The 21,480-nt window shown below is 42.9% G+C and overlaps 1 protein-coding gene across 2 annotated transcripts in view; it reads right to left on the bottom strand.

The window, feature by feature from the left end:
• Positions 1–21,480, bottom strand: part of GCN1 (GCN1 activator of EIF2AK4) — a 43,233-nt gene that overhangs the window by 11,393 nt on the left and 10,360 nt on the right. For both annotated transcript variants that reach the window (XM_054219382.1, XM_054219383.1), the window contains exons 15-45: positions 20,955–21,107; positions 20,103–20,195; positions 18,959–19,034; positions 18,621–18,780; positions 17,511–17,700; positions 17,268–17,392; positions 16,751–16,929; positions 16,482–16,575; positions 15,608–15,721; positions 15,213–15,411; positions 14,575–14,730; positions 11,477–11,658; positions 11,136–11,216; positions 10,475–10,618; positions 9,548–9,675; positions 9,174–9,363; positions 8,688–8,758; positions 7,733–7,898; positions 6,557–6,751; positions 6,122–6,368; positions 5,355–5,476; positions 4,930–5,044; positions 4,266–4,445; positions 3,704–3,924; positions 2,917–2,985; positions 2,622–2,760; positions 2,321–2,517; positions 1,792–1,934; positions 907–1,024; positions 534–749; positions 29–193 (exon numbers count right to left, since the gene is read on the bottom strand). In XM_054219382.1, the coding sequence (XP_054075357.1) occupies positions 29–193; positions 534–749; positions 907–1,024; positions 1,792–1,934; positions 2,321–2,517; positions 2,622–2,760; positions 2,917–2,985; positions 3,704–3,924; positions 4,266–4,445; positions 4,930–5,044; positions 5,355–5,476; positions 6,122–6,368; positions 6,557–6,751; positions 7,733–7,898; positions 8,688–8,758; positions 9,174–9,363; positions 9,548–9,675; positions 10,475–10,618; positions 11,136–11,216; positions 11,477–11,658; positions 14,575–14,730; positions 15,213–15,411; positions 15,608–15,721; positions 16,482–16,575; positions 16,751–16,929; positions 17,268–17,392; positions 17,511–17,700; positions 18,621–18,780; positions 18,959–19,034; positions 20,103–20,195; positions 20,955–21,107 (4,628 nt within the window). The remainder of the gene's footprint in view (positions 1–28; positions 194–533; positions 750–906; positions 1,025–1,791; positions 1,935–2,320; positions 2,518–2,621; positions 2,761–2,916; positions 2,986–3,703; positions 3,925–4,265; positions 4,446–4,929; positions 5,045–5,354; positions 5,477–6,121; positions 6,369–6,556; positions 6,752–7,732; positions 7,899–8,687; positions 8,759–9,173; positions 9,364–9,547; positions 9,676–10,474; positions 10,619–11,135; positions 11,217–11,476; positions 11,659–14,574; positions 14,731–15,212; positions 15,412–15,607; positions 15,722–16,481; positions 16,576–16,750; positions 16,930–17,267; positions 17,393–17,510; positions 17,701–18,620; positions 18,781–18,958; positions 19,035–20,102; positions 20,196–20,954; positions 21,108–21,480) is intronic.

The following is a 21,480-nucleotide window of genomic DNA, read 5'->3' as shown; positions in this document are numbered from 1 at the left end:
GAGATTTCACCTTCCCCATACAACTTACCGCGTCCCTGCTGGTGGATTTCATTATCTCACTCAACCCAATGCAGACTCCTTGCCTCTCGTCGCTCTTGTCCGACCTCAGTCCATCTTCCAGAATAGGAATGATTTCAGGAAGGATCTTCTCCCCTAGCTTGCGGACAAGGTCTCCTAATGTCCGTGCTGCAACCTGTCCCCAAAAATTTATTCATTAACTGTTTTACTGTTTTGTAAAACTTAAGACGGTGAACTGTGAGTAAATATTAACTTTTGACCAAAAACTACTGTTCACAGTATAGACAGAGCAGTAGAAATGGAAACGCTGCTGTTGTAAGTAACCACAGAAAAATAGTTTTACTGTCATCACAGTTGCCCTCAGCAAAGAGAGAACTCAGACATATTCATGCTCAGAACAGTTAAATTAATGACAGCCTTGAAGTGATTTATCGAAAAGAATTATCCCGTGTTCTTCAGGAATTAGTTTATATGGTCACCTGCGGTAAGAGGTAAGGCATTACTCAGTTTCTCACCGTTCGCTTATCTGCACAAGTGCTGGCCAAGAATTTCAGCAGAAGCCCAAAGAGGGTTGGCAAAATTTCACGCAGCGTGCGAGGAGTGTTAGAGACTACGATCTTCCAGACATGTAAGGAGGCCTGGCGCACCACCAGCTGCGTGTCAGAGCGGCCCATGTACAGCCCGGCCAGCACCCTGTTCCTCCTCTCCACACCGAGAGCATTAATAATAGCCTGCAAAGAAACATCACAAAACTGTGTTACCCACTCCTGAAACTTCCAAAAAGAATAAAATGCATGACTATTCAATACGTCTTTCTAGCAGGCTTTCCATGCTGATTAAAAAAAAATAAATAAAAAATAAAGGCACAACAGACAAGAACAGCTTTACCTTGTTTGACTGGGCTGTTCCAAAGTTGTCATCCTCTGAGGCAGTTTCTGTGGTCATTTTTCCAGTGACTCCTGAGATATGGAATAGAAGATCTCCAAGCAGCTGAACTGAACTAAACCTGGCAACAGGAGGGAGTCAAGTGTTACAAGCAGGGTATTCAGGCGGCACCTGCCCAAATATGACAATACAGCAAATACAGACGTGAAGCAAAGAGCAAGGTCAGCAATGAAATGCTGCATGAGCCCATGTGCAATATCAATCTGCCCACATGGCTGAGAAGCAGCATGGTAAAGGGAACGGGAAGGAATGAATTCCATCCTGGAAGGGGCCAAGAGAATTCCCATATCAAAACAATGAATCAGGGAATAGCCTGGACTCTAGAAAGGAAGGAGACATTGCCAGTGTCTGTCTCAACCCAAAAGACATTCACCTGGGAGAAGTGCCCTCATCAGCACTCAGCTGACACAAGCCTTTTAGTACAACTAATTTTTGAGCAATTGCTATTAGCTGTGAGCGCCCCGCTGGCACATTTCCATGCACAGGAGAAGAATTAGCTTACTCAGCATTTTGAAAAATGAAAAGCAATATAAGAGGGCTGAATATTACCACATCAGCTGCCTTGTAAGTGCTTGTCAGAGTCACTACCAGAATTACTATCTAGTAGGAATGTTTCGCAGGTACCAGGGACCCCGATCCCCGGCTGGCAGGGCTTTGCAGACTCAGTGCTATAAAGCATCATATGCAAATCAACGAGCAAAGAGAGACACTTGCTTTTGCTTTCCAGAAGGTCTCTGCATTTCCTTGAGGAGCAACATAGAGTCTAAATCACACCAGTTTTTCAGCCACGGAAGAGAAATGTCTGTGGATAAGGTGGTTATCCCTTACCTTATCCTCCACAAGTCATCGAACAGGCCATCCTCAAGCTGTGGCAGCAGAAGCGCGATGGCAGTCTCAGCGTACATACTGATGATCCTCTGGCCAGCGCGCAGGGCAGTGTCCCGCACAAACTCATTCTCGTCTGCCAGAGCCTGAACAGAGAGAGAAAAGTGTCTGTGAAAGCTGGTGTTTTTTCAGCGCAATATATATATATGTATATACACACACACACACACAAGACCAACAGGAGGAAAACAAAATGATGTTTTCCCTCTCAGCCAGGAAAAGTAAATGAACTAGAGAGCTGTGAATGCACAAAAGTGATTTCAAGAAATTACTAGTGACTACAAACAAGACAGCAAACAAATAACTTGGAAGAAGAAATAATTTCTAATTTAAGTATTATTTTTTTTTTATAGTCCAGCAATGCTGGACAAGTCTGCACGTCCCACAATTACCAGAAATGATGCTTAAAGTACTCTGGAGGCTTCTTTTTATCCTCTAAATAAATAAAACTCTCCAGGCCTCTGCCACATACCTTAAGGATACAAGGAATGATGGGACCAACATAGGGAGTGAACTTGTCTCCAAAGGTAATTGGCAGGTAGTTGAACATCATGATATAACCATCTCGTACGTGTGGAGCAATATCCACTTTACTGGCAGTAGCTACAATCTCTGGCATAAGTTTCTCCAGCTTTTCTACCCCCAAACCAGCCATAACTTCAGCCAGACCTGGGGAAAAAAAGCAGGGAACAGAGCTGATGAATGTAAGAACAAGCTAATCTGATTTAACAGGAGAAAGTCTGAGCTCAGTATTCAGACACAGCTGTCCCCACCTTGAGCAGCACCAGATCGATCCACTGAGCTCTGCTCATATGTCAGTGTCTCCATCAGCCATGGCAACAAATCCTCAAAGCACGATTCTCCCATGCCCTTCACCATGGCTCCCAGTGCCTTTGCCGACACCGTACGCACCTAACGGACAAGAGGAACAGAGATTTGCAAAATACCCAGTCAAAGTTACTAGAACAGATGCGTCAGACTGATTACAGATCTACAGAAGGTTAGGACAAAGTCTAGCCTAATGCACTGAAAAACACATTGTATTTGTACAAAAAAAACCCAACTTACTTCAGGTACAGGATCCAACAGAGATGCCTTCAGTCCAGGAGTCACACTGGGTAGGTAAGGAGCCAGATCCTGAAAGAAAGAGCCCCAAAAGTAAGAACTAGATTCAAAATGAGAAAGAAATCTAAGTCACCTTCACGTAAAGGGCATTCAGCAATCATCCTTAACAGCCTGAGAGTTTAAGCAGTTGCTCTCACAATCCTGCAAATAAGCACACTGCATTGTTCTGTAAGTCTAAGAAACATACGTTCTGTGCAGATCACCCAAAACTTTTTTGGTGCTCACCCACAGCAGCCTAGCACTTTGTATCTAAGGAAAATCCAACACTCTTTAACATTTGCACAAGGTTTAAAGGTAGAGATTATCAACACAAAAATTAAACACAGATCTTTAGCCTACAGTGAGGTTCCACAAATACTTTTCAAACAAACCCTGGATCCATTTGTAAGCAGCTGATCTGTGTTCCACTGGCACTGGTTTTGCTTGTTTGTTTGTTAAGGCATTTCTTATATGGTAAAAATCGCAAGACCTTTTTGCAGGGATAAATCTGGTAATAACTAGATGACCAAAGTACAAAGCTGGCAGTCTTAAGCACCTGAGAATTGTCACTGTCTTTAAAGCTGTCATGTGTTCATCTACATACATTTAATTAAAGAAGCTGTGTGGATTGTAACACTGTCTACCTTAACAGCAAAGTCTCCAAACCAAATAAATTCTCTCTGGTGCTTGTTCAGTCACCTCCTACGCAGTAAATACAGCATACAGTTAGAAAGGGTTTTCAGCACTGTACCTTCTGATCGGTCAGGGAATACATGTTCCCGATGATCTGGGCAGCCATTTTCCTGGTGTCTGTGGAACGATCTTGAAAAGCTCTTTGAACAATCGGCATGATCAGCGCTAGGGATGGAGCATCAATGAAATGGACAAATTTGGTATCCAGTAGAGTCTGCAGACACTTCTGGGTCTTCCTGGAGGGGTCAGTGAGAGCATCCAACAGAACTGGAGCGATTGCTGAACATTTTTAAAAAGGAGAGAAAAGACTTTATTTGTACACAAAACAAAAACGCATGTCAGGGTGAGCTGGTGTTCCCTCATGGGATGGTTTAAATCCTTCTAAAGCAATTAGCAGCACAGGGGCAGAGGAAACCCTATAAACATTAGCTGACAAAATGGACAGGAGCGTTCAAAAAGCCTTGAAGCAGACAGCTGCCGGTAAACTTTCATGTTACACTTTTCTAGGAGTAGTTTCATTTCTATAGAAGTTTGGATTTAATCCTAAATGCTGTGAACACAAACCTTGCTATTATAAACCACGGTCACATCAGGACATCAGAGATGCAGACAGTTCTTACCCAGGATCTCTGGATTCCTGATGACGGACCCAATCTGCCGGAGAGCCTGCTGACCTGCATTCTGCACCTTCACGTGAGAATCTGTGAGCACTTCAGTAAGTTTTGGCACAATATTGGGTAAGCAGGAAGAGAGCTGTTTGGGAGCACAGTACGCCATCGCCCCCAGCAGTTCCACTGATCCTGTGCATGAAGTACATGAAAAGAAAGAGGAAAAAAAAAGACAAAACACAAAACAATACACAGCATTAAGCAGAGATATGAGAAGATGAACACATTTACCTCAAACTCAAATCTACAAGTGGTACGACAAGTCAGAGAACATACAGAATGGCTGAAAAAAAGCCACTCTACACCACTTTAAGACACTAAAAATTACTTTTTTGTTGTACCAGGGAAAAGAAGGGAGGGGGGAGAAATTCCAGCTTCTGGAGTACTTCCAGAGAGATGAGGGGTAAAAAGCGTCCCTTGAATCTGCTGGGGGGGGACAAAGTTGCTCAAATGTGTCAGGGAACTCATTTTTCTATCTCAAAAGCTGTAATTTCCACAGCCTCCTTATGAGACAATAAACTACCACAGCCACCTGTAGGGATGAAGGAATAAACACGGGGAACGACAGCGAAGGGAACTGGCAGTTACTCTCCATCAGTCAGATATTGGTCCATACCAGCTTTGGTTCTCCAAGATTCCTCTTCTAGCGCTGCAAGAAGCGATGGCAAAACCAGCTTCACTCCATGAGTACTCAAGTTGCTCATCACGGCTTTGGCACAGTCATCTGCAGCCTCCAAGGAGAAGAGAACACTTACAAGCTGTGTCACAACGCGTGCTTTGTCCTTCCTCAGAGACTCAACGTGAACAAAGCCTTCACATAAAACAGTCTCTAAGTACAATGATGCAGCCAGCCAAGTACCTCCCCCAATCAATGGCCAATGAAATAAGATGCTTTCAGTTATTAAGAAAATCAAATTGTATTAGTGCTATCTCAAGGGATAGACCCACCTTCTCAGTTTGCCTAGTTACAAACAGTATTCCTATCCATTCCATTTCAGTTTCCTCTTAACGCTCTGTTCTTAGAAATTTAAAGCATCTTACCTCTCGCACGTACTGGTTCCCATCTCCAAAGCAAAGCAGCAAGTGAGGCAGCACATGAACCACATAGGGCTCAAAGAGCTTTCCAAGCATGCTGCAGAGCATCTCGAAGGCAAACAGAGCCCCTAAAAAACCAAAAAGGACAGTCAGAGGGGAAAATACAACTTCATTTAAAAGGAATGGAAAGTGAAGATAGAATTTGCCAAATCTCTGTAGAATTTCTCCAAAAGCACTCAAATCTCAAAGCTGAAGGTTTCTGGCCTTCTTGCACTAGTGGCTAGTGCTGCGGTAGGGATGTCTGGTCTCAGAAAGGACAACAAGAAGCCCAGGAGCACTAAAAACATGTAACAGTCCTCTGAGTCCCAGCTTAGATAAGCAGAAATAAGGAGAGGAAATGTTCAGCAGCAAAAGAAACAAATAAGCTGTGAAAGCCCCTGTGGACCAGCTGGAGCCGAATATGTACAGTCTCAGAGGAAGTCGGAGCCCACCTACCGACACCTGCCTTTGAAACCGGGACGGAGAGGCGCCAAGAACATTGTTTAGGACCAGAAACCCTTCCTCCACCACAGTGCAAAGAGAGCAGTTTTAGGACACTATGCACAATCAATGGCCTCATGACAAACACTCCCCATTTCCTTCTTGGCAAACTTTAGTAAAATAAATGTAGATAAACCAAGCACGGGGTTTGGGTATCATTTGATCTGACCACAATGGTAGTACATACAAGAGAAGTTTGAAGTATTTGGGAAGGAAAAGCTTTTGTCCCTTACCCTCACGCCGACGGAAGTTCTTCTTGTCCTGGATAGCATCAGTCAGCGTGGTCATCATCTCCTGCTGCTTGAGAGAGAGGATGCCAAGGCCTTTCACCAGCCCTGCCAGCCCATAAGCCGCACCTTTGCGCTCAGCATACTTATCAGACTCTAAAAGCAGCTGCATTAGCTTCTGTATCATTCCTCCTGCATCCTCCTTAATTGCAGGCACCAGAGGCGGTAAACAGCTTGCCACTGACTCCTGCACCTGTAAAATAATCCACCAGCTATCAGATCACAAAGTATTCATCACCAGCATAACTTCCCCATAGACTGCACCCACAACAACAGCTTTCTGTCACCAGAGCTATTTTTCACCTCTGACATCCCTAAAAGTACCGTAGTGTTAACCTGCCTCTGCGCGGAACATGGGAATTCCTCCAGGAAGTCGCCTACCTGCTGAGATGGGGTGGACAAGGCTGCTATCAGTTTGCCAACAATTGGTTTCACTTTAGGGTCACTCTTGTCCAGATGTTTTGCCAGTGAACCCATCAGAATGACCACGCTCTGCCTGACAGCATCATAACTGGCATCATTAGGAGCATTTTTCAGGAATTCTTCAAACACTGGCAAGAGAGAGTTAACATTGTCCTGAAAAACAAAACCACAGAACTTGCCACTACAGTCCACTCAGAATGAGATTTGCTATGCTCAGTGGACTCGTTTGCTCTTCTCTGAGCCAACAAACTGAACAATCACACTGTATTTACAGTTCATTTAATGTGTCACAACACATAAAACCTCGTGCCATCCCGACAGGCGACAAATATTTCCTGCTAGAGAGAAGTTAGCTCTTAAAAATTAGGTCCCCCAAACCTGCCAGCATGATGTTCTGCCAGAAACAACACAAGCTACCAGGCAAGACTGCCGGCCTAAACATCAGTGCCTGCTCTTTCGCTTGCTCCATTTGCAAAAGGAGAACAGAAAGAAAGATAAAACAAACTTCACGCTGCTTTTCTGCGAAACAGAAGAATTAATATGAAAATACTCCAACTGTCTTGGACTTAACAGGAATGCAGAGGGCTGTCTAGAAGAGGTGAAGGACACGTATGGGGAAATCAGAAGCTGAGCAATTTCCCCCCCTGCACGCCTCCGCATCTAACCCTGCTGGAGAAAGGCTAGCAGTGAGAAGGAGGATGGTCCTCGATTCTCTGAATGACTTAGTTGTTTTCAGTTTAATTAAGCCAACGATCAGCAAGCTTTCATGTTTTGCTCTGCATGAGGCCTGAAAAGGAATTCTCACGTTCCCAGGATTAAAAGATCTGCGGTCTGACTTTACTTTTATTACTCTAGTTTTATACCATTTTAACTCTGGTTGATTCAGGGCTATTTCTTTTTTATAGCAACGACAGGGAAGAACTACACTTAATCAACACTAGACAGTAACAGAACAACTCCTAACACACAAAAATTCCTACTACATGAAAGTTTTCAGCTGTTACAAGTAACAGCAACCTCTAAGAAATAAAAAAAAAAAAACCAAACCAAAACCAAATCTGTGGGCTCCAACACAGTATCTACATTTTCATTCCATCTTTTTCCACTGCATGAGAGAGAAACGTTCAGACTTACTTTGCCGTGAGTGTTGAGTGTTGAAAGAGCTGCATCTAACATGCACTTCCTGACTTCAGGACTGCGATCATTCAGAGCATCCGGTACAAAAAACTGAAAGAGGGGCTTCACCTGAGAACTGTCCAGATGCTGTGAGAGCTTGTTGAGCGCCAAAGCTATGCCACACCTGCAAAGATGGTGAGCTTGTGAGCTTACTGACTTCACACAGAATTTGCTTGAGGTCTCAATCACATATGCTATCAGTAGTACATTACAGAAATTGAGAGAGAACCATTACGAAACAGAAGAACTTCAGAGTGTCCAACCCACAGGCATTTCGTTACAAAGCCCCATGCTGCAGGTTCCCAAAAGGACAACAATCCTTCAGCCGTATAACGACTTTTATCCCGATGAAGCACTACAGACACTTGGGCCAAAGACAGACATCAGGATCATTTCATCTACTGCTGAAATACAGCAGCTCTACAACAAGGTACAGCAGTACTGAAGAACTGATTAGCTTAAGACAGGTAGCAAACGAGATGATCTTCAATTAAACCTATACAGGGCATGCAAGTAGACAAAAAGTAATTATCCAAACTGGAATTTGTCCAGTTCATTAATGCTCGCACTGCTGCTCCTGAAACAATGAATTATCCATACAGAGGTGGGAATCCAGTAAGATAAGGCAAAAATCAGTCTGAGAGGGAAAGACTCTGTTCTTATCAGGAGGACGTAGAGAAGATAGCACCCAACGTTTGAATGGGACTGAGAGCATTTCAGTTTGCCTGCCCAGCCTGCTTGAGGGCCACAAATATTCTCTACCAGAAGGAAGCACGAAACCAGCATGAAACAGCTGCATATATTTTGTTCCTTTACCACTCCCTTCTTTCTCCGCTGCCTGAACTTCTAAACAAAAATCTGGAACATCTCATTTGGATGCACAGCAAGTGATGAGATCTGAAGATGACTGTACCTTGCTTCCCACTGGTCAGGCGGTGATTCAGATATCACTCGTCCCAAAGCATCCAAAACTGGAGGTGGCCTCTGCAAGGAGAAAAAATTTCATCAGGATGCCTTTTCCAAGGAACACACACACACAGAGAATACTGTCAGCCATACCTTCAATGCCATTTTATAATACTGCACAGAGGTGTGATTCCGCTAGTGGAAAAGCACGGTAAAAAAAAAAAACCAAGCAGAGAGGCAGCTTAGGCCCAAAAAGACTGAGACTGACCCTGCTCTGCCACAGTCCTTTTGTATCACCTAAGGCATATCTTCCTCCTGTACAATGGTGCCATTACTGGCTGATAACTTGAGGCTCAAGACATCGAAGTCTGTGATAAGCTCAAACACAGCAACAGTAGGCTTCATGCACATTCTCAAGACAGACAAAAGGAAAACCAATATAAAATAAAGCACAAGCTTGTGCCTGTCAGCCCCTTAGGACAAGAGTACTTACATAGAGCTTCTCCTGGTAAATCTCTGTAAGTTTATTCATGACCTCTGCTGCTTGGTTTCGATACTGAGCGACAGCTCTGGAAAGAGCTTCAGCACCTGCTTGTCGCACTGCCTCTTCATGGTAGATGACATCTTTGATCAGCAGAGAACAGAGGTCGGGCTGCAGCTCCAGACCCATGGACTCCCACAACCTGCAGCACACACAAAGAAGCGACTGATCACCCTTCAGCATGAGAAGCCACTGCTATATGCAATATCAGGGTGACCTAAAGCTGCCCTCCACCTGCAGGAGGCAAAGCCCCTGCCAGTGGAGCTCCAGGAGGTGAGCAGAGGAGAGGTCCCCTTACAATCCATTCAGACAGGAAGAACTCTTACCTCTCTGCCAACTTCTGAATCTCAGCTTCGATGTCAAACTTTACTACCCAAAGGCGACGCAAGAGATTCAGTCCATTCTTTTCATCGCTGTCTGGGGTTGGTAGAACCATTTGTAGCTCCATCAGTCCCTGAATTAGTTTACAGGAGAATCAGTGCAAGGATCTGACTTTAGAAACAGATACTTTAAAATACTTAAAACCTTTGCCAAGTCAATCTCGCAGTGTTTTGAAGTGTCAAAATTCATGTTTGCTTGTGCAGCACACTGACAGCGTTGATCAAGGACTTCCTGTTGCTAATAGGTGAGACAGTGAAACTCAAGAGCAGCACTCCCTGTGCAGGTTGCAGAGAGGCAACTAGGCACTAGGTTGTGCTCTGGTGACTGCAGTCTTTTCTGCTCCTAAGTACGGAGACTCAGCTGGCTGAGAGCTGAGCTGAAATTTGTTCCATGGCAAAGAAAACAAAACATCCTTGTTATTTAGTTCCTTTTTTTTATGTCCTCAGAAGCAACTAAGCCTCAAGCTTTCCAAAAACACTGGGCCCAGTACAGACACAGCAATTTTTTGACAGCTCCTCTTGTTAAGACTAAGCTCTATGCAATTGTAAATAGGTGTTAAGTTAAGGTGCTAGGTTAATGGCTGGACTTGTCTTAAAGGTCTTTTCCAACCTAAATGATTCTGTGATTCTAAGTTGTCATAATTACACCTGTCTTAAAACAAAGGCGTGGACAGACCCAGAGTACTCCTTTTTGCAAGATAAATCTAGCACAGAGAGCATTACTTAGAGCATTATTGTTCAGTAGCTACTGTCTCCTTCTGCAGACATATTGCCCAAAGACCAGCATCATAGCTAAGCCTCTCAGTGTTAGAGAAAATTCACCTCCCAAAAAAATTAAGGAATTCAGAGTGACCCTGAATGATTCCCACCTACCCTGAGAGCTGCATCTCGAACATTCATGCACGGAGACTGCAGGGCCTGAAGTAACACATCGACCTCCTCCTGTTCTGCATAGGCACAGCCGTCCTCCCCGCTGCTGCTCGTGCACAGGGTGGTCAGTGCATTGGAAGCCAAAACCTAAAATGCCGTGAGGAAGTATTAGAGATTCCACTACCACCACCTGCTTCTATGCACTTGGTCAAAGCCAAGTGTAGGGTGGGGGCTGAGTGCTATCACAAGAGAAAAAATTCTCAAAGAACAGTGGCAAGGGTTTGTGACAAAAATGAGAACTGATGAGTTCAGTCCAACCCTTCACCTTTTTGTTATTTTTGACCTTTCTGCCATCTCATCCCTTAGAACAAAGTTTACTGCTGGTTACTTGGGGGAGCAACTACTAAATTTCTTTGCCAGAGCAAGGCCCTAGAAAAGGAATAAAATGTTACCCATGGAAAACTGAAGAATATGTTTTGTGCAATAAAAACCCACAGGAAAAAAGATAAAGGCATTTTATCCCAAGAAGAATACCAAAGCATAGGAGAAAACTGGCATCAAGCACCAGCCTCAGAAACTTAAACCAGGTGGGTGCATTTCCCTCAGTTAGATCCTGATGAAATTTGGCAGAATCCTGGCTGTGGTTATGAAGCCGAGGACTCACCTGTAACCGTGGAGAACCCGTTCCTATCACCCGGGTCAGCAGAATCAGCATGTCCCTCCGGGGCAGCAACTCTGGGCCATTCTGAAAGGTTGCGGGGAGAAAAGTCATGTCTTGTGACTCCAAAGTACCCTGCCTGTGTATGACACTCCTTATAAAAATCACAATCAAAACCTACGGCTGGACAGGTAACCGAAACCCGTGGCAGAAAACAATCTTACCTTGTTAACTTTAACTCGTAGAATTAATCTGCTTTGTCCAGTTTATACATTAGCTGTTTTACCCCACGCCTCATCCGAACAACTGTTGAAGGAGGTCATCTCATCCCCACAGCTCTCACTCACCTCATCCACCAGCAAAGCCTGGCCATTTGCTGATGATCTCAACTGAGCGTGGACCATAAGGATCTGCAGAATCTTGACCAGAAACTCCTCCTTGTCTTCACTGTCATGAGATGTCTCAGTCATAACAGTCTTTAGGAGAGGAAAGACTAAGGAAAATGCTGGAGCTGACAATGGGGCAGCACCTGCAAAAAGGAAAAACAAACCTGTGAGTACAGCTGATCTTGTTATATTCCCAAATTTTATAACTCTAAGCATGTCTTTGTTTTAGAATATCGACTGGTGTAAGATTTACACCTTGGTAGAGCATAACGGACATGGCCAGCTTCATTCAGCCTTAGGTACACACATGCTAACTGACCCGAAGTATTTCTGTGCCCCTAGAAACACGCGGTCTAAAGGGCACTGCCTCCTGTGTGTCTGGATTTACCGCTCTCAAAGTTTAGCTGTTGAAAGCAGCGCATGCAGCCAGCCCCTTGTTAGCCTCTACCCTTTGCCACTTCATTTAACGGTACCAACAGCGTGGCTCCAGCAGTGACTTTTGGCATTTCAGTGCTATGTTAATGGTTGGACTTGATGACCTTAAGGGTCTTTTCCAACCTAAACGATTCTACGGTTCCACCTAATGTTGTTGGTCACTACACCAATGAGCTGGCTTTAACTAATGTCACATTAAGATTCCAAATTACTTCCCATGCTTTGACAGTGCAAAAATACAAACTGTAAGTGAAACTGAAACAACTGAATAGACTAAAGTAGACAGGCAAAACTGAAGTTTTGTCTGTCCTGGAAATACTTGCAGGCGGGGGGGGACAGGACACAAAATCAAATCCATCACACAACCAAAGGTGAAACAAAATCTGTTATTTAAAGTGCATTAAGATTGTGTGTACACTCTGAGAATTAAAATGAACTAAAAAAAAAAAAATTATGGTCAATTTTACTTCTGAGCAGGAGGATTCACACAGGGATCTGATACAATTTAACTAATTCACTTTTAAAGTTCATCTGTCCCAAAGTAGGGGCCCATTTGCCACCTATATTCCCTTTAAACACTTCCTACCAACCCAGCTAACCTGTCATGCCAGCCTGCAGCTGGATTCCTGACAGTGAGGTCCCTCTAACTCTGCTGCAAGTCTCAACTCCCCCCACCCCCTTGAAAAAAATAAAGCTTTTGGATTCCTGTTGTTAAAGATTTTGATCCTTCCTTCTCACAGGGGCTTGGCTGTGGGACATAACAAATGCTCCTTCCAGACCTCCAGTTGGCCCAGTTAAACGTCAAGCACTAGATGGCCAGGGAAAACTTTTCCTTTCTACATTCTATCTGTGCTGTAAGAGAACACCAGATTTTAAATTTCTAAGATGCAGATGAAGAGCACTGCAGATACAATACTGCAGTATTAGTCAGCTTATGTAGGGCACAGATACTGCAAAAGTAGTTCAAGGGAGAAATATTAAATACCAAACACACTGTGAGCTTCTAGCTATTAACAGGAATAGCTTAGGTAAAACCCCCTCCATCTCTGATGAGGGATTTTTATTTTTTTTTTACTCAATATCTGTTTGCTTTTATGTTAGTTTTGTTTTAAATTATTGGCCAGATATTTTTAGGCTTAAGCAATTGTCATTCTATATGCAGCAGGAGGAAGAAAGCTTTATCTAGAACATAAATGTTCTATTAACACAGAGGCTGGTATTGACCAATACAAAAAAGATTATAAAATGTTATCTTGGCATTTCAGCAATGAATGATAAATTTTATTGTCAACATTAGAATGAGGTATGGTCTCTCGGAGGTGTCATGGTAAATAATATTGCAAGACTACACTCAAAGGAACTTGGAAAATGAGGAAAAATCATTTGGGAATATAACATGACTTGTCCAACAAAGCACTATGGAACCTACTTCCTTTCTCCTGCAGAAGTGAAAAAAATATCAGATATTCCTTTAATTAAGCACTGTAGGAAATTTTGAAGGACAAGGGTTGAAAATACTTTCACTGCTTTCAGGAAATAAGCCTGAAAATGGATTTGAATGTTAACGAACTTGCACTTACTATGGAAATAAATTGCACAGTGGAGACACTGAATTATCACTTGAGATGTTCAGCACTGAAGTGGTGCTCAACATGGTCGATTGCTACTACTCAGCTGTGAGGATTACATGTGCCACCGTCACACAACTATCTGGCAACAGAACAGCACGAGGAGAACTGAACTACTGGGGTAGGAGACAAACGGAATCCTACGTTTCCTTTAAAAAATTATAAACCATCTACCACAGCAGCTTTTGACTGAGCTTGATGGTGGACAACTCCAGAGCCTGAACTAACCCCCTCTATCACAACAGCACAGCAGATGCGTTAGGACAGCCTGAGCCATCCCCGCCTCCAAAGGAAGCAGACCTACCCTCTCTCTCCTGTACTATTATCTTCAATGTAGTGGTACCAGTACTTGCGCACCGCATTGTGAAGCAGATTCTGGAAGTCATCTAGGTTAAAACTAATCCAGTGGGGGTAAAAAAAAAAAAAGAAAAAGAAAAAAAAGCTGATTTGATTTTTGCAGTGCAAGATCATATTCTTGCACTGCAAAAATATTGGTGCTTGTCTTCGTGTTACAGAGTGGGAAAGAACTGCTTCTTCTACAACCGTGCCAGAATAAAATATTCATGAACTGCAGCACTACACAGCAAACAAGCAGAGGCCACAGGCACTTCACTGCTGAGATCACAGATAACAAGCAATCATTTTGTCCTTCCACTTAGTCTCACTGAATCACTTATGCTAAGTGATGTTGAAAGGTAGGAACTGTCCTTGGCAAAGATGAGGCTTAATTTCGCTATTATTATTTCTGTATGAACCATTTTAAGAAAAAATACTGTTATTTAATTTCTACACTTACTATACTTGTAACATCATTTCTACTACTACCACTGCAAAAAAAACCCTTAAGGTTTTTCTTATCTATGAAGTCTTATCAGATTTAAAAAAAGAGAAGTCAAGTCTCCTCTATAAAACATTATACAAACCATCAAAACTAAAACAGCTCACAGAGTTATTGCTGGGGGGGCGGGCGTCAGAGGGATCTACAGTACTCTTTACCTGGCTCTCCCTTGCCCGTTCGGCTAGGAATGGTATGGGCATGCAGCAAGCTAACAACTCTGTTCAGAGCAGTAGGCAGCTCTTCTTGACACCAGGATTCATCTAATTCACATTCTGGTTTCATCAGGCGCAAGGTCACGTGGCTCACTAAAGTACCTGGTATGAAAGAATAAAGAATCCATGAGAGGACTAAAACCAAACATTTCTTGAGAGAAACAGGAACACAGACCCAGGAATTATAACTAAGCTCTGGGCAACAGCCCAGGCTGCAAAAGAGGCAGGGAGAAGGAAGCAGAGCCCCAAGGCTAATAGGCGACGGCTTCCTTCCCACCCGCATGTATGAGTTACACTCACATCCTCCAAACTTTGCAGAGGGGAGACAGTCCCATTGCCACCAAGTGCTCCTGAGAGGTGGTCACAATGACTAGACAAGTCCTTGTCTTTGGACCCAGTCCTTTGCAGCAGCAGGATCTCTGGGATGTCACAGTCACCTCCCTAAGCACTGTTCCAGGGTGGCTTTTCCTCTTGGCTGTCTGTGGTACACGGTTATGATCCACGGCTTGTAAGAGCAAGGATTTTCACCACCCTGCCATAAAATTAGTGCTCCCTGCCCTTAAATAGCAACTGCAAAAACTTACCAAAGGTTTTCAGTCGAGCAGGCATGACACAGGAGGCTAAGGAAAGAAAAGGTTCCTTAATCCTTGGAGCAGCCAAAGGCGATCGAAAAAGTGGCAAGAAGGAACCGATGAGACCGGGGATGTACTGAGTTAGACCAGGAGGCTTTCTCTTTATAACAGTGTCCAGGAGTCCTAGGGCTGTTTCCAGCTCATTATCAAGCTGTAAGAGAAACAATTCAAAAGGTTACCATAAAAAATTCATCGGGAAAAAAAATCAAGTTGTTAAATCTAATTCCTAATGAAAGAAACAAATAAATTATTGCCAAATATTCTCTACGCTACTCCATTTTCCTGTTATCAAAATGACTTGGATCATGATAGCTGCAGAGCTGGCAAAAAAGACCATCAAAACTTACCTCTTTCAGTCGTTTTCTTATCTGAGACTCCCTTTCCAGCTGTGCATGCATCAGCTCCTTCTGCTTGCTAGTCAGCTGCACCTCATCCTTTATTCCTTTCTTCTTCTTTATCTCCTGCAATAAAGAGACATGGACATTATTAACCAGGAACTATTAACAACATCCCCTTAACTAGGTAGAGAAGAAAGTTGGACACATTGTTTTTTTCGCAATTTACTTTTAAAAGAGCATCAAAATATTCTTCCAAGCCTCTCACTCTTAAGTGAAGACACGAATGGAAATCAACAACACTTTAGCATCCCATTAGCAGCATAACATCAGTTCCTCTCATGTTTAAATAGGTCACAAATTATTTGATATCATCAAAAAGAGCTGCCCAGCTCTTTCTACAGTGGAAGGGCGTGTCATCCTCCCCAGAGCAAACACAAGTCAACCTTCACTAAAAGAATGCTCCAGTCAACCTGGTACGTTCCCTTCCTTTCATCAAATTCTTCCCCCCGCCTACACCCATTGCTCTGGCCAGACTAAACAGAACTGCCGGCTGTCAACAAGATGGAAGCACCTATTTAACAACCCTTATCGAAAAAGTTACATGAGATACATTGAACAAGAGATGAAGAGAAAATACAGATACTACCAACCAGTAAGCGCACTCACAAACAAGTAGAATATGACATAAATTGAAACAAACACAGATGAAAGAGAAAAGAAACTGATGCATGCAGGTGTAAGAGAAGACAACATTTAGGTATTCAAAGTTAGAGAATCTTTCCCAACAGTGTACACACATATGCCAGAAGCCATGAAACTACACGTGTGAGACAGCAGTGAAGGTTCTGACACCAGCCTGGCCCTCCCATTCCCAGCAACTCACCTCCTTCAGCTCCAGCTCAATGATTTGTTCCTTGAAGGAATAGGCTTTGTTCTCTCTCTTCATGTTAGCCTTTTTCATGCTATCCTGTTGAGCACTGAGATGGAAAAGTAGAGAAAAGAATCAGCACTGCTCAGGAATAAGATCCAGGCACAACAAATCCAGGAGCTCCTCTCCAGAAAGAGCATCTGGCAAACCCACTCACCTGCTGGCTAGATGTCAGCAGCAATCAATCCCCAGGTGCACAGAGAAAAGAAATTATAAAGTCTTACCTCTGTATTATAGATTTGTCATACAGTTCTCCCTCTGGTGTCTTCATGATGGCAAATTCCTCTCGAGTAACCTGGCAGAGAGCTGGATTCTCCATTGACGCTGAGATAGTGTTGATGAGCTGTGGGAGCACTCTACCAGGTGAAAGCAGAGAAAGAGATCCCACTGCATTCATAGACGACTACCAAGAAAACAAAGGGAAAAACATTATTATCGCTATTTCTTGAAATTGTATCAAAAAAAGTATGCCCTGTTGAGGGAGTCCACATTATATTCTAATTCCTTGTTCACTGGGTACTTGAATCTTATCTAGAACTCTACTCGGTTGCCGGTACACATTCTTCCGCCCTTAAATCCCAGCTCCTTTTCATTGGAGACATTTTCTTTGAACCTGCCTTTTCCCCACCTTTTAGACAGATCTCCATCCTTATAGATCAGTTAGTACTTAACTCCTCCAGAAAATTGTCCTGTTCCAAAGTATCTCCCAAAACTAACACAAGGAAAGCAGAAGTCTATCACCTGGTTCTCCGGAGTGTAGGCAGTGATCCTGGGTAATATGTCATTCAGGTGCTTGCTAATGAAGTCTTTGGGATCTATCTTCATCTTGATGAGGAGGGCTGGCCAAAGACCCGGCTGCACTGCCACTAGCAAAGAGAATAAATAAGCATAATACATATGAAGCAGACTGCTAACATAATCAAAAAAAAAGGTAAGATAAAAACCCCACGTTATTCATGACAGCGCTCTTATCCCTTCACGTACCTACAGATGGATGGTGGCTCACCAGCAGCATCTCCAGAGCCAGCTTTTCGGGCTCAACAGAATCCACATCCTGCCCCGCCACACTTGAGATGACACAGAGTGCCTCATGAAGGACGCGGGGAGGAATGTACGTCTTTCCTAGCTCCGACAGTTCTCCTGACTCCATCACCAGGACCTCATGAGGCAGAACCTGAGCAGACAACTTCTCATTAACACACCACAGCAAGCCTTCCCCACAGTAACACCACACTGAACACCAACAACCGCCTCCCTGTGTCAGTGCCAACAGCCTGAAGTTTTCAAAGCAAAGAAGGGATAAAGGGTAACAGTGGAACCAAAGCACAGAGATGACAGTGACAGAAAGACTAAGAACGAAGGACTGTACTAGATTTGGCAAGCAGGGGTAAAATAAAACTAAAACGATCATTTTTGGCAAAGAGTACTTTGGAAAAGGTTGAACCAGCTGGCTGGGAACAGTATGCCCAACTTCTGCAGTCCAATTTTACTCAGTATCTTTTCAAAACCACTTTATTCAGGCTGTATGTGTGACATGGGAAGACTATTTACAAAGTCCCAGCCTTGGTACCTAATTAATGCAAATTAATCTATTACACAACCGGAATGGCGCTGGCTTAGCAGCATGCCCAAGGATATTGGACTCACTGTTTCCTTTTTTATTTTCTTTTTATTTTTGATAATAGTTGCTGCTAAAGTATTTATGTTACTTTTGTTTTAAATAGGCAGCCTAAGCTATAAGCCAGGGCCAAAGGACCAGGATACCAAGAAAGAAACTAAGCACTTGGTCTTCCAGCAGGGATTAGATTTGGATTAAAATAATAGAACATCATGGAAAACTGCAGCTTCCTATCCAAATAAATTTGAATAGCATGTCTTCTGTGTATATAAGGAAGACCAGGCACACCACAGACACTGATGCAGTAATGTGCAGTAATTTAGTAAGAAGTGGCAGCCCAGGAGATCACAGAGCTGGAACTGAATCATCTTCATATCACACTGTATGTCAATACTAACAGCCAGTCTAGGGTAGGGAGGTGATTGGCAGCACACAAACAACTGGCGAAGTGGAGAGTAGGCTCCTTGACTACTCACCTTGTGAGAACTGAGAACAGTTTTCAGCTCCTCCAAGAGCCCATAGGCCAGTTTGTACCCTCCCAGAGAGGACAAGAGCTTCTTAACTGTTTGATGGGCCTGTCTTCGAACATGCCAGATCCGACTCAGCAGTACTGCAACAAGGGCACGGTGATACTGCCTGCAAACAGGGAAATAAACAGGTTTAGCAAGGGAGGCAGCTCTGCAAACCAACTGGACATAAAAGCACAGAAGTTCAATGTTTTGTGCAAAGTCACAAGCCCACCCTCCTCCCAACTGCCCGCATTAACATTCAGGGATAAGTCAGAGATGGGTGGCAGCAAGAGCAGACTACGTACTGAACTTTACTTTCAGGCAGCCGTTGTGCATGATCCAAGAGAAGGCGCTCTGTCAGCTGCAGTACTGTACACATTGCTGTGGGAAAAGACAAATATTTAAAATAGCATGAGACTTCATAAGGAACCAGATTTATTTTTTTTACCTGAAAACAAACAAACAGCAAGAGGGACACATGAAAATGGCTACCCACACTGAGCCTCTATATAATCTTCTCAGTGAAGCCAGAGACAAGTCCAACTCAGATCTGCCAAGACTGGAAACGGAATCGTGGTTTAATAGAACTGTTGTTAGCTGGATCCCAGCAGAATTTTTTTGACCAGTGAGTGTGACCTATTTTTGTCTATGTCAACAGAGCAAACCAAATGATAAACAGCATGCTCACTGCATCAGTGCTGCTAATCCCAATTGTGCTGCTTCAGGATACCTGCAGGCTCGGGAAGGAAAATGAATGGATATACACGCTGCCTTCAGGAAACAGGGATGAAATTATGTTATTTCCCATTTAGAAAACTTTACCTCTTCAAAGCTTGGTACAAAAGATAAATGAATTCATTTCAGAGAAACAATTCATGAACTCATTTTCAAACCTTTCAGTTTAAAATATAGCCAGTAATGTTTTCTTTTGGGCACATTCCATTTTTTTTTTTCAATTAGTCTTTAGACACAAGAGAACAAAATAGAGCATAGAGACACTAATACATAGCTCAATTAATTTACTATCTGTTACTACTCTTCCCCAATATATCTTAAGATTTTCAACTACATGTTTTGCTCTCCAGTCTTATTTTCCTTTTTCCCCATCTCCTTAGTTTTAGGCTTCTCCACACCCTTTACATTGGCTGCAACTATTTAGTTACGCGCTGGGGTACCACACAGGCACATTTCGTATTGGAAAGACTTCTACAGAATATACAAATTTGGAATTATAAAAGTTTGATAACTCAGGTTCATTAAGAAGTAAATTAATTAATTGCCAAGCTTAGACTACAACTAGTCTGAATGTACTTCTGAAAGCGCACATGGTTCATTTTAATCTGAAACTGGATCCTCCAAGGGTCACATAGCAGGGCTAACAGCAACAGTAGCTCTTGTAAGTACTAAGTAATGGAGTTAAAACTGGATATACAATAACTGAGAATTTACCTTCCTCTGATGCAGACTGCAAGAACTTCTCAGATGTAAAAATTTGTTTTTTCTCATCCAGAATCAGCTGCCAGAAACCACTCAGCTTAGACTCTGACGGGAAAAGAACAGATGTCTATCAAGGATGTTTCAAAATAAGGCAGAACTCACCAGTGTACATAAAATACAGCAGAATTCCGTCTCCTGAAATCGCTCAAGTTTTTTCTAGTTTTACTTGTCCTCAGTTATAAAGCTTCTCATCTCTCTCAATTCAAATCTATAAGCATTTCCAAAAGTATACTGGAAATATACTGACAATATATATATTTCTCTGACAAACACTTGTGAAATGTAAACTCTGTTTCATCTTAATCTTTCATAGGGTGACCCTTCCTAAAAATGAAGGAAAGGAGGAAACTGGCACGTTGCTTTCGACATACAGAACACACTTGAATTTTATATCCTGGCAGATGTGTGAATTCAGACAGTTCTTGCAATATCCTCTAACGGAAGACAGAATTCCAGTCCTCGTGCTTTCCAAAGGTGGTTTGTAGATAATACTTTTAATGCATCAGTCAAGCCCTAGCTTGTAAGGACTGGGTGAACAACTTCTATCAGAATAAAGAGGAATACTGCCCTAAGCGAATGGAAGCTGTAATTTGCAAAGGCACGTAACAGCAAAAACTCTTCACTGACATAACCGAGAAAGATGGGAATAAATCCTTTCCTGGTTTACGAAAATACAAAATATTGCTTCTCTATACAGAAGCAATACACAGAGTAAGGAACAGTATCTCATGCACATTGTCAAGGAAAATGTTAACCCTCAGAACCTGCTTATATTGGATTCTACTAGATGTTTTGTGACCTTACCAGTTTGTCCCTCAATTACAGACATCCTGCAGATCAACAAAGCTGCGGCAACTCCTTCAGTTACCATGGGAACCTGAGTACTCTGAGATGCTGCTTTTTCTACTGTCTGGATCAGCATTGGCAGCAAGTCCATGCCCTGTAATAACGTGTCACCTGAGGAGACAGAGAGAGACAAATTACAAAACAACATGGTCCTTCACATTTTACATCACAAGGGTATCAATGGTCCTTTGTTGTCATGAGACAAGGAAAGGAACCAGACACATACCGGGAAGACTCTCAGTCTCCCAGAGTTATTTGCCAATCACTACTATCATTAGAACTATGAAAAGCTAGATGATAATCACTTTAGTCCTTTCCTCACAGATAAAACAGTCCTGTCTCAATACATGTTTCTGTTCAAGGGATGCGAAAGAAAATGCTAATTCAGTTACATTAAAAGAATTGACTCAAATCACAGGATGTCTGACTTAAAAGACTGTGTTTCCCTAAGAGAGTGAAAGTAAATTCCTGGCAAGCCACAACC

This window comes from Rissa tridactyla, chromosome 13, assembly GCF_028500815.1.
Source record: "Rissa tridactyla isolate bRisTri1 chromosome 13, bRisTri1.patW.cur.20221130, whole genome shotgun sequence".
In the NCBI taxonomy this organism is placed as follows: Eukaryota; Metazoa; Chordata; class Aves; order Charadriiformes; family Laridae; genus Rissa; species Rissa tridactyla.
Note: the sequence above shows the minus strand (reverse complement) of the source record. Positions and strands in the feature narration are given on the sequence as shown.